The 18,738-nt window shown below is 33.5% G+C and overlaps 2 protein-coding genes and 1 pseudogene across 4 annotated transcripts in view; all 3 read right to left on the bottom strand.

Annotated features, from left to right (window-relative positions):
- Window positions 1-47: 47 nt before the first annotated feature.
- On the bottom strand, window positions 48-1,063 carry LOC143894931 (uncharacterized). Its single transcript, XM_077401611.1, has 3 exons — window positions 583-1,063; window positions 389-476; window positions 48-289 (listed from the first exon to the last, which is right to left on the bottom strand). The coding sequence occupies exons 1-3, from the start codon at window positions 734-736 to the stop codon at window positions 79-81; spliced, it is 453 nt and encodes a 150-aa protein (XP_077257737.1). The 5' UTR covers window positions 737-1,063; the 3' UTR covers window positions 48-78.
- Window positions 1,064-1,196: 133 nt separating this feature from the next.
- Window positions 1,197-18,738, bottom strand: part of LOC143894928 (epidermal retinol dehydrogenase 2) — a 117,057-nt gene continuing 99,515 nt past the window's right edge. For both annotated transcript variants that reach the window (XM_077401609.1, XM_077401608.1), the window contains 3 exons: window positions 3,752-3,834; window positions 3,228-3,344; window positions 1,197-3,155 (listed from right to left, as the gene is read on the bottom strand). In XM_077401609.1, the coding sequence (XP_077257735.1) occupies window positions 2,945-3,155; window positions 3,228-3,344; window positions 3,752-3,834 (411 nt within the window). In that variant the 3' untranslated portion in view covers window positions 1,197-2,944. The remainder of the gene's footprint in view (window positions 3,156-3,227; window positions 3,345-3,751; window positions 3,835-18,738) is intronic.
- LOC143894930 (E3 ubiquitin-protein ligase rnf146-like) lies at window positions 17,310-18,713 on the bottom strand (annotated as a pseudogene). The gene is made up of 2 exons (XR_013256207.1): window positions 17,962-18,713; window positions 17,310-17,892 (listed from the first exon to the last, which is right to left on the bottom strand). The product of XR_013256207.1 is annotated as an E3 ubiquitin-protein ligase rnf146-like (transcript).

Raw genomic sequence — 18,738 nt, 5'->3', positions numbered from 1 at the left:
ATGCTGTATATAAATGACAAGAGTTATTTCAACAAAACTACAAATCTATGTAAAAAAAACTGTAATATTTTCGTCGATTCATAATTTTGTGCTTATACAAACGTTGTCTGAAATCATTGTAGATGTCCATTTATATCCAAGCGGTTCCTTGTAAACAATGTCTGAGATGGGCTTATTTCGGGACCATACCGACGTCAATGAGGACCCATCCGGAAAAATATATGTTCCTGTACCATTTATCATTCCATTCGCGTCAACATTCCCCTTATAGCGTGCATTATTATTGTATCTTGTAAAAAAATAGACATTATTACCATATATACGCTTTTTTAGAATTGTTATGAGAATCACATTCTGTTATGTCAAAACGATTCATTAAATTAGTCACCGAATGTAAAATTTATCGCTGCCAAATTTATCGTCATACCATTTACCGTCGTACACGTCGAAATTATCAGTTGTGTACACTCCCTCGTCTAAAAATCGCGATATCAAATATGGATATATATCAGTGCGTGACTCACTGAGCCAGATAAAAAAATATTGGTAATTGCATAATCGCTAAATATACGAAATGTTAACCTTGTTTAACTAAGGTGCGTCTGTCAACGTTTACTTGATATTTTCCCTCGTAGCTGTCTCCGTTTTTAAAAGTAAATCTCATCGTAGTGCCAATTCCTACGTTCAAATTTTCGCTGTCAGTTGGTTTGGAGGTTTTCGAACTATTTCGTTTCATATTGAAGAACTTTTTATTTTTTCTTCTATTTCTTTAATCTTCCGTGCAGAAACTTCTTTCCAGGATCATACATGTTAAAAACTTTTTATTACGTCAAATACGCACAAGTATAATTTAACTCTCACTTTGAATCATTACATGATAACTGCGAGAAGTGAAAAGCTTTCGGCGTGTCGCGAAGCAGAAAGTAACGAAGTCGCAGTGAAAGTTAGTCTTTTCGTGTTATTAATTGCGTTTACGCACGAGAAACGACGCTACGTATTACACCCGAAAGAATTGCACGATTTCTAAGAAAATGATTCTTTTCAATCATATTTAACCAATCGCTATATGACACCATAATGAAAGCAAGAACGATCGTAGTGGTCAAAAGAAGCAAATATAGTATGTTTCTCAACGAAAACATTTTGACAAATTTCTGTATATAGGTACTTAACATTGTTCATGCAAAAAAATCAAGTATAAGGTAAGTGGAATTTATTACGTCTTCTTGTGTTGTAAAGTACAAAATACATGACATAACAGGTACAAAATGGTTATGCAACATACCGTAACACGTATCTATTTTCATTATTTCACCTTTGCAAAGGTAGATAAATTATGGCATTGTTTAAAGATTTATCAAAATGTTTTAAGCTGAAATTTATTGTATATATATTTATTGTAAAAATCTATTATTAAGACAAATATAGAAATTGTATAATAAAAAAATTAATTTTTTATTTTTTTAAAAGAAGAGGAGATATTACAATGCTCTCAGCTTATATAAAAGCAATATATACATATACCTATATATATATATATATATATTGTATATATATATATGTATATATTGTATATATATATATATATATATATATATATATATATATATACATATGTATATATACGTGTAGTATCGAAAATAAGAGATAAGATTTTACAGTTTCAACATATATAGGTATTGTATACGAATACTTCGTACATGGATATTTCGAAGATATTGTGATATAAATAATTTACCTGAAAGGTTTTTTTGTTTCTGATATGGAAACTTTGCGTTTACATATTTTTAAAATAAACTTTACATATTACACATGTTACACACTCTGACATCCTTATATCAATCAAATATAATATCGGTTCAATGAGCGATATTACATAATTTATTACTTAAAATTACGCTTTGGAAAACTGAAGCTTAAACCACGCGCAAATTGCATTATACATCAATCATAAGTAAATTTGTTCAGCATACAATAATATACATTATTCTTATAACGTAAATATCTCTTACAATATTATATAAAATAACGGATAGAAGAAAAACAAAATCTTTAAAAATTCTGTAAAATTATTAAACAGTTTGTTTAATTAACATTACGGTAACATGTTTTTACAATGTAGCATAAAATTACAAATACTCTAATGTTACTTTTATATCTAGTACTGACATCATTTACAAGTTCAGTATCACATTTTTCCACCATATACCTATTTATTATATTTTTTCATGTAAAAAAGGTAAAACTTCACGCCAAAGGCCGCAAAAATAGCTTCAGGTTCATTGATCTTGTTTTTACAAGATCTACATTCAGCGTTATGAAATTACTATAGAATTTGCATAGATGCAAAACGTAGGATTACCGTAGGAATCGCTATTACGAAATGCTGTTACTGTTACATATGCATGTTTTCCACGCCTTTGAATTAAAATAAGTATAACGCACTCTGCTTAGCAAGGAATTCAATTTTGCGCAATATTAAGCAAAGACTACACTTCTAAATGTATCAACACGATTTCGAAACAATTCGTAATTATCGCGAAATCGTCACGTATGTGAAAGCTTTTTATGTTGTACTAACAACATAAAATGTTGTAAGTCATACAATCAAAAGCAAAGATACTGTCCAGTTTTGGTAAGATTAAAATGCATTTGCACCGAGCTTCTTCCTCTCTTCTAGCAATCGATCAACCTGCCATTCCAGTCGCTGAAGGCATTGCAAAAAGAAGCTTGAAGAGGGAGAAACTCTGTGCAAGTACATTTCTACTCGTCAAAATTAATAGTATTTCTGTTTATATTTCCCATTCACCGAAATAATTGAAAAGATCAAAACATATTAAAGAACCAAAGGCCAACGCTGCATGGTTGCAAGATGGAGACGTGATATAGGAAGAGACAAAATACATTCTAGACCGATAATAAAACCGTGACGGAGCAAAAAAGTTTAAGGCTTTCTTTCGGAGCTGGATATACGTCTGGCTAATTGTTGATGGATAGTCGCGCTGTTCGGATCCTTTGATGGCGGTACGGTACATTCCTCTTCCGCGAAAATTGCAGTTCTAGTTGCAGCTACAAACTTGCTATCTTCGTGGCCGGGCGAAGCGTCTCTGACCAACCCACGAAGAAACATAGCGACGCATGGCCATGGAAATATCCTGCGTTTTATTGATTATGCAGTTTTTTTGTATGAGCGGCTAAATATAATAATGAAATAACAATTTACTTACCACTTTAGAGTAAGCAGAATTTGTAAGTAGCCCGGAATGATGGCATATTTCTCGTTACACCTCATCGCCATTATTATTTTATCAGCTACATCATTTGGACTTAGAGTTGGGATATATCTAAATTTCGAATATACTTTTTATAATAAGCTTGTAGTATGTTCAAAGTTTTTTGATCAAATATTTCAAAAATTTTGTAGTAATATTTTCTAATGTGATCAAATATAAAGAGAAAAGTGAACAGAATAGAAACAAATTTTTGCACACATTATGGTGTAAAAACATGTCAAAATCAGAATTATAAACAAATTTATCAATATAAATATAAAAAATACATAGGTATAATATACACATATAAATTTATATTGATGTTATTTATTTATATTTATATATTATTAGAAGGATACAAATAATATGTTAATTTATAAATTAATACGCTTCTAGATAATTTTTTGAAATTTTTAGAACATTCGATTAATTTGATATATTTATTGTATTAATCACAAATATCATAAAATGTTATCTACCTTGATTGAACGTCGTCGAACATACCAGTACTGCGGATGAAATAAGGACATACGACTGTTGTGTTGATATCGTATCCTTCGTACTAGAGCAGGATGGAGTAAAAATGAGTTTATTGATTAGTCAAGAATACGCAGGTAAGTACAATTCTAGTAATTAAGGTGCCATCTCTCGTAGGTAGAGCGAGTTAAATTGAATAGAAAAGTCCTTTACCGTTTTGTAAATCTCCATAATTAATGATAAATTAATTAATAAAGATCTGCAAATCAGCGTGTGTCCACGCGATTCGACGAGAAGAGACAGCCTAGCGTTAAGGTTTCCGCGCAAACAAAAATATAAGGAACAAGGAACAGATATTAGCGAATAGCGATTAGGACTAAGGAATCAGAAATAAAGCTGGATGCACAGGCAACAAAAATAGAGAATAACATGCACAAGCAATAGATTTTTAACCTGTATAGGAAACCATGTATCAATGCTACACTAGCTTTATTCCTGATTTCTTATTTCTAATCACTAATATCTGTTCTTTGTTCCTTAGATTTTTGATTGTGCGGAGAGCCTTTATGGTGTTATTACGCGCGCGACGAGACATTAGGAGGAACACTCTGTATTAAACAATGATTATACATGAACGCGTTATGACGCGTGATGCTGGATCGATTGGAAAAAAAATAAATTATAATACATTGATGTTTTTGGAACTTATGAGCGAAGACTAGCTGAGGTCCTCTAGACCTCAGTGTGGCTTACGATATGCAAAAAATAAGTGGCCTGCGAGAGTTAATGTCTTATTATTTATTATAGGTATTGCCATAATCGCAAAATGGTAAAAGACTTTTTATTCAGTTTAATCTGCTCTACCTTTTACCCATAAGAGGAGCACGGTATTTACCAGACACTCTGTGTGTGTGTGTGTGTGTGTGTGTGCGCGGGCGCGCGCACGCGCGTGCGTGCGCACCAAAATAAAAATAAAATATTTCATACACTATTGATATTTTACAATTTTGTTTTAATGCTTTTTTATACAGGGTGCATTGTAACATGTAGGACCCACTTTAACGGTGATAGAAGATACAAAAACAATAAAAAAAGTTTATATCAACATGTGTACTATATTTGACCTTGTTTCCGAGTTATAGTCATCTCCAGTAATGTAAAACTGTTTAACGTTATGAAAAATGCTGAAAGTGGTCATCTTCGGTCTGAATGCAAGCCTGCAGTCGTCGTATTTTTTAAATGATTCTGTATCTCGTAATTAAGCGTTCATGTAATCATTGGAATGTTTTCTTGTCTGGAAGATGTCTATTAGGAAAACAATCCGCGTATATAATAGACGTCTTGCTTCGACTGAATTACAATCGACAAGTCTATACATCAAATGCATGTCTGTCATTTTCTGATTTGAATACTTATTTTCATTCTTAGGTACTTCTAACACATAGTAAATTAGTTAATTATTAAGTATTTCTAGCAAAAGAATGTAAAACCTGAAGTAAGTAAACTCAATCAATAGAATGTGTGAAATTAACAAAATCGGAAAATATCCAAAATATATCAAGCATTGTTTACAAATACAGACCAAATGTAACTATTTTTCTACCTTTTATAACAGCTCTACATTACTGGAGTACAAACATGACTGTAACTCGGAAATAAGGTCAAATAGGACACATGTTGATATAAACTTTTTTCATTATTTTTCATTATTTTTATGATCTCCTGTCCACTGAAGTGGGCCCCACATCTTACGATACACCTTGTATATATATATGCACAATAATATGTAATTTAGAGAAATTAAATTATATAAAAATTATACGATTCAATTTTGAAAACATTAAGGATATTGGCATTTAATAAAGTAAATAAAGGATATATACCCGGGAAAAAGGATTAGATCTGACCAGATTATCTGGTCAGATATGCTCAGATATGACTTCTCATGTCTGCGCAGATCTGGTCATATGTTCATATATAACTATATATAACAATATATGGAGTGTAATCTGATCATTGATGGTTTAGATCGGATCATATCTGCTTAGATCGGACCATATCTTGCTCAGATCGAACCATATCTGTGATTGAATTTCATCGAAACAGTCCAGATCTGACTGTATCTGTTTAGATATAACCATATTTATACTCGAATGCGATCCAAAATACATTACATCTGACCATATCTGTCCAGATATAAATCGAACTGAGGTTGTTTGATCGAAAACTGTTTAGGTATGACGATATCTGGCCATGTTTAACTATAATAAATTAAGTGTTCGATGATAGATATTCGTCTAATGTGATATTTAAATATATAAATATGAATTTATTTATACGTAGCAAATTAAAGATATTCAATTAAATATCTTTGATATAATTATATAAAAATAATTTATGATAAAGATATAATTTGCAGAAAACAAGTATTTTTTATAAACAAAAAAATGTTAGTTATTTGTTATAAAAGCATTTTCATCAATTCGCCTTATATCTAAAATACAAAAGATAATCACAGAAATATAAGTTATTTCGTACATTGTAAGCTTACAGATGATGAATAAACAAAAGTAAAAAAAATTCTCAATTTGATTATTATTTAATAGGTAGATTACATTAAAAATTTTGTTGAAGTTATTTAAAGACTTGCATAAATAATTACAAACTCAAATAAAAATTATTAGAGACTACATTTTTTACTTTAATTAATATCTAGGAATTATTTTTTTACTGGTTATACAGGGTGTAACAAAAAAGTCGGAAATCTATTGTTGTAAAAAAAAAAACAGAAAAAAATTATTTTAAAAAATTTGATATTATTTTGTAGACGCAAATTCAATTTTGTAAAATTGCAAATGTAAAGATTAATAAAAATTAATATTATTATTAGATTTCTTTCATTATTCTACGTATAAAAGTATGAAGGTAAAGTTATCGAAAAGTGAATACTTTATGAGATATCTCATATTTTATATTAAAAATGTCATGACATAAAATATTTCAGGAAATTCTTAACGAAAGGTGCTTAATGTTTTGAAAACGTCTCGACAAGGGTTACAAAAATATGACATAAAAAATAGGGGTCTCTGTTTAGAAAACTCAATATGACCTTGATGCGACTTTCTCAAAATCGTTCAAGATCAAATCAATATCACCACATAATGGATAACTATCCTAAAACTTTTGTATAAAACATTTCTTCCGAAAACGTCATTTTTCCGAGAAAATTCAGTGTCCCGACCTTTTTGTTGTATTCTGTGCAAATGTCGGATCATCCAATAGATGGTATTCGATGAGATCCGTTTCTCGTATTTAAAATATGACAAACGATAGTATAAAAATGGTATATAAATCAAGTGTACGGTACAACTTATATATCATCAGTTGTATCGCACGCTTATAATAAAGTGGCACACAATTTCGAATTGAATCGATATATTTATGGTTTTATAACATTTTACATTCCTTCATAATTTTTAATTATATCTGAGCAGATCTGGATACATTCGGTAAATAATTATATCTGGCAAATCAAATTATATCTGGTCAGATCTGGTTATATCTGTTCAGATCTGGCCAGACAGAGACAATTTGCAGATTAAATTATATCTGATGAACCAGATCTGGTCATATCTCGGCAGATCTAATTCTTTTTTTCCGGGTATTAAAAAATTGATTGTATACTATATTTGTATACTATATTGTATATTATATTTTTTTCTGTAACTGTCTCTCTTTCTCTCTGCTTCCTCATAAAGAAAGCTTTGTTTTCGTAAATCTCGTGTATGGACCTTTGATCACGTATAAAGTTAGGTCTAATCAACTAAATCCAAAAGAATTATATATGAAATAGGGGTAAAAAAGACGGAAGAAAGAATTGTTTTTTTTTTTTAGTTTTCGATTCCAATGTATTCTGAATGTTCTAAAACGTTGGAAAATTGCATTAAAAAAATGTCTATATGTATGTATGTACGTACACGCACTCATAACTCAAACAAGTAGAAACTTGCACATTGTTTCCTCGTAGTTTTTAATTGTGCAAGTAGAAACTTGCACATTGCTTCCTCATAGTTCCTAAGTGTGCAAGTTTTTATTTTATTCGAGGTATAATTATCGGTATTTATTTGTTTTGGCTTCCTCATAGAGGAAGCTTTGTTAGCAAAGGTTCTGATTTCACACTTAACTCTTTTGGGGACTGCGTAAATAATTATATACATTCACTAAAAAATACTAAAAATACTTGTCCATTTAAAAACTAAAACAATACTTTATCGATAAAAAAAATCAGCCCGATATTATAAATATTTGAGATAGCGATTTATTTTTAATTCTATTATATTTTCCAGTCTTTTCTACCCCTATTTCATATATAATTGGTTAAAATTTGGTTGATCAGATCAAGTTTTATAAAGCTTCTATGTATGTACGAATTCTTCGAAATTTCAAATGTGTGTAATACGAGATCTGATCAATCAAATTTTAATGAATTATATATGAAATAGGGGTAGAAAAAACTGGAAAATATAATAAAATTAAAAATTAATCGCTATCTCAAATATTGAGAAAACAGCAGCGTAAAACACATTTTTCAAAAAAAGGAAAATCTGCATAAAATCTATACCGGTAGACCGATTTCAATAAAATTTGAGGAGGACATACTTTCTAGGATACTCTATTTGTGTGCAAAAATTCAAACTGGTATCTAAAAAATTGTAGAAGTAGATGCGTGTACAAAAATCCGTACACACACACACACACACACACATACATACATACTTCCGGACATTTTTTACTAATATGATTTTTCGACATTTTAGAACATTCTAAACCTATTTCTATCAAAATCTCGAAAAAAAATTTTTTCACCATTACAAAGCTTCCTCTATGAGGAAGCAATACTTCATAAAAAAATTATTTTTTAGTGTTTTGGAAAGCTCTCGAAATAACCTTTAAGAATATGCAATAAAAAATGGAGAGTTTCAATTGTTTTAAAAGTTTTAGAGCTATCACAGACATTTCTCAAAAAATTCAAAATTTTATAAAAAATGAACCCTTTTACCGATTATTGCCAAATTCAATACCAACCTTTCTTTAATGATACTTTACATTGAAAAAAAAAATTAAGCCCGGTATCTAAAAAATTACGGAAGTTAGAGCTACCACAACACTTCAAATATCTACCATAATTTTTTTATAACCCGGCAAAAAAAGATAACATATAATTATATATAATTATATATAAATATATATGATTATATGTAATTATATATAAAATTTGGTGCTTTATATAAAATTATATATGGGTCTATATATTATTATATATGGGCATATATGTATAATTCTAAATATAACTAGATCTGAACAATAGATCATATATGCACTCATGTATGGATACATGTAAGATTCATATGGAAGTATATATAACCCTATATGATTATACATGATTATATATAATTATACAGGCAATTAAAATATATAATTTTATTATATAATATATTTAAATATATATAAAAGTTTCATAAACAATTTGACATGATTATATATGATTTCATATAAATTATATATAAGAAGCATTTATCCATGTAGATTATATATAATTATATATAATTATATATAAACTGTAAATTCGGATTATCCAATAGATGGCATTCGATAGGATTCGTTTCTCGTATTTAAAATTTAACGAACAATAATATAACAACGGTATAATCAAGAGCAGACACGGCACTGTCTCACGTCAAGCAGTGCCAAGTTATAATATATGGAATAAATCATTTCACTTTTGATTCTACAGCTTTTAAAAAAATATACATCTTAATTTATCAATGGTTTATTATCGAAATTAACAGTTTTTTTTTTAACCGACTTCAAAAAAAGGATCGAGGTTCTATATTCGGCCTTATATGTATGTCCGCGATTTTCTCTGAAACTACTGGACGGATTTAAATGCGATTTTTACTGTCCTATAGAGCAATCTTCCAGGAAGGTTTTAGTACATTATATTGATTTAATGAAGCACTAAAAAAGCATAAAATAAAAATTAAAAAAAAAAAGATAAAACCGACTTCAAAAAAAGCTCTAAAAAGTATTTAAAAAATTGAAAAAAGCTTTAAAAAGTATAAAATAATATTTTTAAGAATCCCTTTCAATTTTTTGAAATCGGTGCAAAATGAGTAATACTTTTAAGAATCTCTTTCAATTGTTTGAAGTCGGCGCCAAATTAATAATTACTAAATTAATTAACAGAATAATGAATTTTCTTCGCCAGTATATAGAATAACAATTAAAGTCATTTAAATCGACCGTGACTGGCAATATATAAGTCTTTTTATTTCGATGTGAACATTGAAAAACTGTGAGCCAACCTGCTTTGTCGGATTCACACAGCACTTTTTCGGATCAATCATCGAGACATTATTAATTTCGACCATGGGTTTTGGTCAGTTGATGTAATTTCTAAATTAAATAGTTTTAAATTTTTATTGCGAAAAATATTACCCCAGCCAGGGTTCGAACCTGGAACCTCCCGTATACCGTGCGGGTGTCGTACCAATTCGACCACTGGGACTGTGGTAATATTTATTGCAATAACAACTATAAGATGGAGCACCGATTCTTCAGTCAACGGTGTATAATAAACAGAATAATGAATTTTCTTCGCCAGTATATAGAATAATAATTAAAGTCATTTAAATCGACCATGACTGGCAATATATAACGTCACATATTCCCAGTCACGGTCGAATTAAATGACACTTTAATTGTTAAATTAATTAATTCAATTTTTATAATATATATATTTGTATATTAAATATAATCTTTTTTTCTCAAGAAATGTCCGTATAATAGCTCTAACTTCGGGCTATTTCTAAATCTATTATAATTCTTCAGTTTTTTCTATCCCTATTTCATATACAATTCTTTAAGGACGTTTACCGGTTATAATCGTAGCCAAAAGTTTCACGCGCGTTCGGCTGTCTTTCCGTACAGCGCGACTACAGTATAAGTAAGCACAGTAAGTTCACTCTGTGTCGGAGTCTTTGTTCTTCGTGGCAAACGTTCGCCATGATGTTGATTGTGCGAGCGTGTTTTATTTCAACCACTTAATAGAAACTGCTTGATAATTGTATAAGTGAAAAAAAATATAAGAAATATGTATTAAAGGGATCCTGCAGCCGTATGATTTACCGACATTATCGTTTTTCGATGAATCTTTTAATTGGCTTTACAGAATTGCAAGTTTTTGGTCTAGAATTAAAGTACGCACAAAAATCTAGGGTAGAAAACGCAATTTTATATCAAAAACACCAAAAAATTAAAAATGATACTTATTATTTGGGCACATACAGCTGTCACCTGACGACAATATTTACTTAAAACAAAAATTCTGCATTTTATACATACATAATGTTTATCATCTGCCCTTGGGAAAACATGTAGGAATAATATCGTGCAAGTAGAATTAAGATTCAATGCGTACAAAAAAAGATCCATCGAAAAGTTATTTTAGTAATGCAAATACGGATGCAAAATGACAAGAAGAGCAGCAACAGTAGTTGCCAGATCTTGCGAGAGATGGCGAGCAATCGAAAAAAGGACAGATGTCATTTCGTTAGACAAAGACAGATATAGGGAAAACAAAATTAGAAAGGTTGACATTATCGACATCGAGGAAGTTCGCCAGTCACTGCAGGATCCCCTTAATTAAAATATTCGAAGCAAAAATGTCACAACACGCATGCACATAAATAAAAAATACATGCGCGTTTTATTTAAATAATAGAAATCGCTTGTGATAATTATATAAGAAATGAAAAAAAAGTATAAGAAATATTATATTACTTTTTATTCATGTATATTTTATTCATTTTATTTATGTATTAATATATTTATGTATTAATTTTTTTATGTAGTAGTAGTATAGTAGTAATATCATTTATTTTAATTCCGAGGAGTTACAAAATTGCGTTTTGCAGGGACGTACCCACCCTGGCGAAAATGAGAAGTTTCATAAACGTTTGTTTGATGTTTACGTGAGCGTTTGCGGAAGTTCGTTGAGAGTTTAGAAACGGTCAGTAAAGAGTTCGTAGAGCGGAAATTTCAACGCTGCAGCGTTTGAAAGGCGTTTGTATATAGCGTTTTTGAGAGTTTGCACAGCGTTTACATGACGTATGACGTTTGCTGAGAGTTCTTTAAAACATTTAGAGGTCCTCTGTTAAGCGTTTATAATAAATTAAAAGCGTTTGCTTTCATCATTGGAAACTGCGTGCAGCCTTTATTGAGCGTTTAATGGGGGTTTAAGGTCAATCCAGACAAACTTGCATAGCGCATAAACATAAACATAAGAGATTTGATTAGTCCATATGCATGTGCATAAAGAAATAGACCAATCCGTTTCTTTATGCATATGGTTATGTACCTATGCAAGTTTGTCTGGATAGACCTTTACTCTTGTCGTTATTATAGAAGAAACGGCGTAAAGAGCGTTAAATGTTAAAATCTGCTTTTCGCCTCGCAGGGGGTCTGCTTATATACGCGGCTGGATGTATTTTAAATGCGAGAAAAATGCGCCGCCTAGCGGCATTGTTAGAAGAACGTTTGCTGAACGGAGGGAAAACGCTTGTGTTACGGAGTCGGGAAAAACGTTTCTTGGGCGTCTCCAAGCCGTTTGTGTTAACGCCTTACAAATCGTTCACTGCGCCTATACAATTCGCCATCGGAAGAGCGTTTGCTGAACGGATTGAAAACGCTTGTCTTACGACGTTGGGAAAAGCGTTTGCTAAGGGCCGGTATCACAGTCTCCGATTAACGTGATTTTCCGATTAAACTCACTCTGCATCTCTTTCTAACTATCCCCCTAGAAAGAGACGAAGAGTGAGATTAATCGGATAATCACGTTAATCGGAAACTGTGATACCGGCCCTAAATGTTTGAAAAATCTAACAGCAAACTCTCTGCACGCAGCGTTTACTGAGCGTTCTCTGAAAACCGTTGCCTCAGCATTTCAGAACTTTCATGAAACGTTATATACTGCGTTTTATAAGCGTTCTGGAGTAGGTAAGCTCCGTTTGTTCTAACCAAGGGATCTGAGGGGGGGTGAAGGGCGGGGGGAAACCACGGGCGGGAAGAACCGCGGGGAGAGGGAGGGAAAACCGCGTTTTTCAGGCGCCGCGGGGGGAGGGGGAGGGGAAACCGCGTTTTTCGGGCGTTACGAAGAGAGGGGCAGAGGGGAACCGCGTTTTTCAGGCACCGCGGGGGAAGGGGTAGGGGGGAACCGCGTTTTTCGGGCGTTACGAGAGAAGGGGCAGAGGGGAACCGCGTTTTTCGGGCGCCGCGTTTTTTAGCGCCGCAGGGCGACCGCGTTTTCCGGCGCCGCGGGGCAAGGGGGTTCGCGTTTTACGGCACCGCGGGGCGACCGCTTTTTCGTCGCGGAGCGGGCGAGGAAGTCCGCATTTCGCCGCGTCGCGGAGTTCGCGTGACGTCACACGGCACGCTCCCGCTCGCGTTATCTCTCCATCGTAGATTTTTCGCCCCCGCCCCCGGTTGCGCGCGTCTTCTCGTTCGCACGGTCTCTCTCGCTCCCGTTTGCGTTATCTTTCCCTAGCGCGTTCTCGCTCGCTCCCGGCCCCCGTTCGCGCGCGTTTTCTCGTTCGCGCGGTCTCTCTCCTCCGTTCGCGTTCTCGTTCAAAAATTATGCAAAAACTACAAATAGAAAAATTGCTTACCACCGCATGATTTCAACCTGAAACCCCCGGCTCTTGAGTCACCTTCCGCACTGTGTGTGTGACACAACATTGATTGTCTTTTTATTGTTACACTTATTGTTACACTTATTGTTACACTTATTGTTACACTTATTGTTAATCTCTTAGCAGTATAGGTTTCTTAATTTTAGATAATATACACTTAAAATATTTCTCCAGACACTTCCATTTCTTCAGGCACATATATTTCCATCTTGATAAAAAGAGAACGTTTCCCTTACGAGGATCAACCAATTTATTTGGAGATCGAGAAAATCTTGATGCGATCGGAAATCGGCGATTCCGATCTCGCGACGGAATAGATATCGCACTACGTCGACTCTCCTCTTATACAATCTGCTACAGTTTCTCATCTGCGGTTCGCTAATTTTCACAATCTTGAATTTAGAATTACGTATCGGTTTGTAAAGTTTTGCGTACTCGCTCATATCGGTGGGCTTTGATATACATCTCTTAAGATGGCGAACGAATTGTTGTATAAACCGCACGATCAAGCACACCAACCAACTCTCACTTCTAGTCCTCGACTACTGAGCGTACCTTCAAATTTATCCTTCTACATCACACTATTGTCACATCGTTTGTTTATTATATCTAATTTCATCTCAGCATCCATACAAATGCACCTTCCAAAAAATCTGCGATGTGCTGTTTTGCACATGTGCGATGAAGTCACCGTGAGACATATTCTCAAAAACGATATCGCGCCATTGACTTTCAGTGATTTGATCTGTAAAACATCTATTGAACCGCGATCAAACAGTTATTAAACAGGTATTGAACCGCTATGAAACAGATATCAAACAACTCTTGAACAGCTATCAAACAACTAAAACAGCTCTTGAACCGCTATGAATCAGCTAAAAACAGCTAAAAACAGCCATCAAACAACTAAAAACAACTAAAAAACAGCTAAAAACAGCTCTTGAACAGCTAAAAACAGCTATCAATAAACTAAAAACAATTAAAAAAACAGTTAAAAGCAGTTCTTGAACAGCTAAAAACAGCTATCAAACAACTAAAACAGTTATCTGTATAACAGCGATCTGTATAACTGCGATCTGTATAACTGCTATTGAACCGCTATCAAACTTCTTTTAAACAACTAAAAACAGCTTTTAAACAGCTATCAAACAACTAAGACAGTTATCTGTATAACAGCGATCTGTATAACTGCGATCTGTATAACTGCTATTGAACCGCTATCAAACTTCTTTTAAACAACTAAAAACAGCTCTTGAACAGCTAAAACATCTATATTATACCACAAAGTATGTGGAAAAAGGAAATAAAACGTTTATATATACATATATAATTTATTTCAAAAAATTATAATTTTTCTGGTGTCGCAACCACCAGTTAAATATTTTTAATACATTTTGCAAAGCGCAATTCTTAACATGTTTTTTGCATCTTACAGTATTAGTAACATCTAGATTATTTAAAGATTCGATATCTTCATAATCTGCACCCAAAGTCTCAATTTTTAGATTTTTTCTCGCTTTATTCTCAAGCAGATCCACCAGCCATTCTCGTTTCTGGCATCCCTTGACGTACACAAGAGTCGACGTCTCGTCGCCCTCTCCAAGTACGGCCGATGTAATTAGATGTTTCGCCATGCTGTACGGCATGTTTCCATCCTCCCATCGAAGTCCATGGTGATTTGCAATCAACCAGGAAGCGCATGACTTGTCGGATTTCATGAGGAGACTCCATGGCATGGGACACGTAAAAATGTAATGTGCCATAACGGCCCCGTTTCTCAGAACCGCCACCTCTTTCACGACAAATTTCATCCCGACGGTAAATCCTTGCAGATCGATAAACGTCGGTACAATCATGTCGAAACGATGGAGCAATCTGTATCTTATCGCGGTAGATCAGTGTCTCTTATATTGCAATATCTGCTGATATTGCAATTTACATGATTTTGAGCACTACGTTCGACAACGGACAGTATTCGATTACGCGATCATGCAAGATGAGACAATAGGCGATAGTATTTGCCGGTACATTCTCTTTGCAGTCAAATTCTATTCGCACATCCACAGTGGCGCTCTTGACAGATTCGTTTTGTCGCAAGCAATCAATGACTACAAAAGGTCCTTTTGTCAGAAATGTAACCACGGTGCAAAGCGTATCGAAGCAGTCTTATCAGTAATAAGCTTTACGAAAACGCGCACACATATCGAAAAGGACGGCGTATTGATTTTTGCCAAAAGCCAGATTCATGTCATTGTACGGATAAAATTCAGAGTTTATATAAAGTTTTACGTTAAACGTTTCACGTTAAGTTAAACGTTTAATGATCGCGCGACGAGTGCGGCACGCGCATTCTTATCGAGAGTTACCGCTCTATAATTCTAAACCGCTGACGGTGGACAAGGGAACGGTAGACAGAAGGAAAGATAATTTTAGATACAGTTATATGCATTTAGTATCGGGGAAAAAATATTCATATCTGATCATATATGATCATATATGAATGGCCATATATAGTCAGATATAGAAATTGGCCAGATCTGAGGATATATGATCTGGTATTATTGTATATGTTCATATCTGATCAGGTATGATCAGGTACGAACTATATATTTATCAGGTATGGACATATATTTTTGAGTAAGTTTCAAAAAATTGTTATATATTTTCAAAAGTTATTTTTTAAAAGTGTGCCACTTTATTATAAAGGTAGACTCCACGATACAACTAATACAAAAATTGTGCCGCTCCATAGTGCGAAACAGCTAGTGTCGTGTCTTTTGATACCGTCCATATAATACTGTTTGTCAAATTTTAAATACGAGAAACAGGTCCCATCGAATGCCATCTATCGAATACTTTTGAGATGCGACATCTGATCTGATCATATATAATTTTATATGACTATATAGTTCCATATATGATTATATATGCTCTATATATGGATATGTAAAACTTATATCTGTTCATATCTCATTTATATATGTTGATATACTGTCAGATATGAATATTTTTCCCGGACATTTTATTCGCGGATATAAAAGTCCGGGAAAAATATTTATATCTGACAGTATATCAACATATATAAATGAGATATGAACAGATATAAGTTTTACATGCCCATGTATAGAGCATATATAATCATATATGGTTATCTATCGCCATATATGATCAGATCTTGTGTCATGTATAATGTACGATGTGATCATATATGGCGATAGATAACCATATATGATTATATATGCTCTATACATAGGCATGTAAAATTTATATCTGTTCATATTTCATTTATATATGTTCATATACCGTCAGATAAGAATATTTTTCCCGGACATTTTATATCATTATATCCCAATCTCGTCATATATAGACAGATCGGATCATGTTTCATATCATTTCCGGCCGTATATGAACATATACAATCATATACAGCATCGTGTCTTGTCATATATGATCATATATGTGCAATGTCGATACAGTTATGTATGGCCACAAGTAATTATATCTGATAATACATAACCGAACATTCTTTATATACGACCATGTGAGGCCAGATACGATTATGTATAGTGTCATATCTGCTACACATAATAATATGTCTGACCATATATAAACTTATATGATCAGATCTTGTGTCATGCATAATGTACGATCTGATCATATATGGCGATAGATAACCATATATGATTATATATGCTTTATATATGGGCATGTAAAACTTATATCTGTTTATATCTCATTTATATATGATCATATATATATCATATATGTTTATATATGTTCATATATTGTCAGATATGAATATTTTTTCCCGATACATTTATTTCTCATGTAATGCATCGTGTATAATATTATTTGTAGCATACGCCAACAGTTCACACAATCAATAATTGAATTCTTATCATAAAATTCACGCAAGATTCTAACTGCATTACATTTATCGGTGATACAATTTTAGCGTAAAATTGTTATAAATTGTTTAAAATTTTCACTTACGCCATGAACATTTTGGCATAGTTGAAAATACACATTTTCAACGTAATGTTCTAGTTCGAACAGTAAGAGTACGGTTGACGGTTTCATGTACAAGCTGGTGCCGCACGACGTCAATTTTACAATATCTGCGTCGCGTATTTTTAACGAGTTCCAAATCTCGAAACGCTCGAGATGATGGTGCCAGCGACTGCACGAAGCGCTGAATACCTGCACGTTTTTCAATGAATGTCACCCACATTGCATGAGGCAGAATTATCCGATTGCCTCGGTTATCGCCAATAAGTATATCCACAGAGGACATAGTTCCAGCGTTGATTCCAACATCCAAAAATTTATATGCGGTCGATGTCAAGGCAAATTTCTTTCCCAAAATACAAGGCGTGTAGCGGGGTTTATCAAAACTGAAAAAATACAATTATGTTTATAAAAGTTTTTTTGCACAAGTATATACGAAAATTAGCGGTACTTACTCATTGTGCTGTTTCTCGCACGTGACTCAATCACACGCTGAACAATATCGTGTGCAATGTTGAACATGATTGTGCATGCATGTATATACCCGATATCAAGTATTTGTATAATGCTGTATGAAACCAATGAATATAGTTGAGTATGTTGTTAAATATGGGTTTGGAAGTAGATCTTCGATCTTAACGGACAAATAATCCATTTTACAAATGTTAGTGTACACTCGAGACACCCTTGCACGGAGCATCTTTTCTGTCACGTTTGATATTACGTTTGTAACGTGGGTTGTATTTTCTATATATATTGACATTTCTTTTCAAAGTCAATCACGTAAAGCATGCTACAGATCAAAAGTTCGCATGGCGCGTCCCCTAGTTTGTAAATAGTCTCCAGATTATTGCTTGTCCTTGGATCATATTTCCACCAACCATTTCGACCTTCGTAAAACCATTGGTACTCTTCCTCGGGATGTTCCGACTCCTTCTGAGGCTCTTCCACTTCCACCAGCTGAGGTCTCTCGAGAAGAGATCTCTTGACGACACATCGGACACCGCTTGCTCTGATTAGCGACACCCTTTACGCACAGATAGCAGTATATATGGCTGCAGGGTAATCGTGCTGGATGGATACAAGACTGCAGGCATACTGCGCATTCTGGCACAACAGTGGGACCTTCCTTTTCCTCGGAATCCTTATCCTTCTCTTTAATGCCGCCGCCAGATTTCTACGGCACGTCGAGCTTCGCTTGCGCCATGGCAGGACGAGTCGCGCGACCGCCG

This window comes from Temnothorax americanus, unplaced genomic scaffold (assembly GCF_048541705.1).
Source record: "Temnothorax americanus isolate GAGA-0224 unplaced genomic scaffold, ASM4854170v1 Scaffold149, whole genome shotgun sequence".
In the NCBI taxonomy this organism is placed as follows: Eukaryota; Metazoa; Arthropoda; class Insecta; order Hymenoptera; family Formicidae; genus Temnothorax; species Temnothorax americanus.
Note: the sequence above shows the minus strand (reverse complement) of the source record. Positions and strands in the feature narration are given on the sequence as shown.

Coding starts and splice junctions, on each gene's coding strand:
- LOC143894931 (XM_077401611.1), bottom strand. CDS start 736: ATGAAACGAAATAGTTCGAAAACCTCCAAACCAACTGACAGCGAAAAT. Junction 477..582: donor ACGCACCTTAGTTAAACAAG/GTTAACATTTCG, acceptor CGCGATTTTTAG/ACGAGGGAGTGTACACAACT. Junction 290..388: donor AGCGATAAATTTTACATTCG/GTGACTAATTTA, acceptor TTTTTTTACAAG/ATACAATAATAATGCACGCT.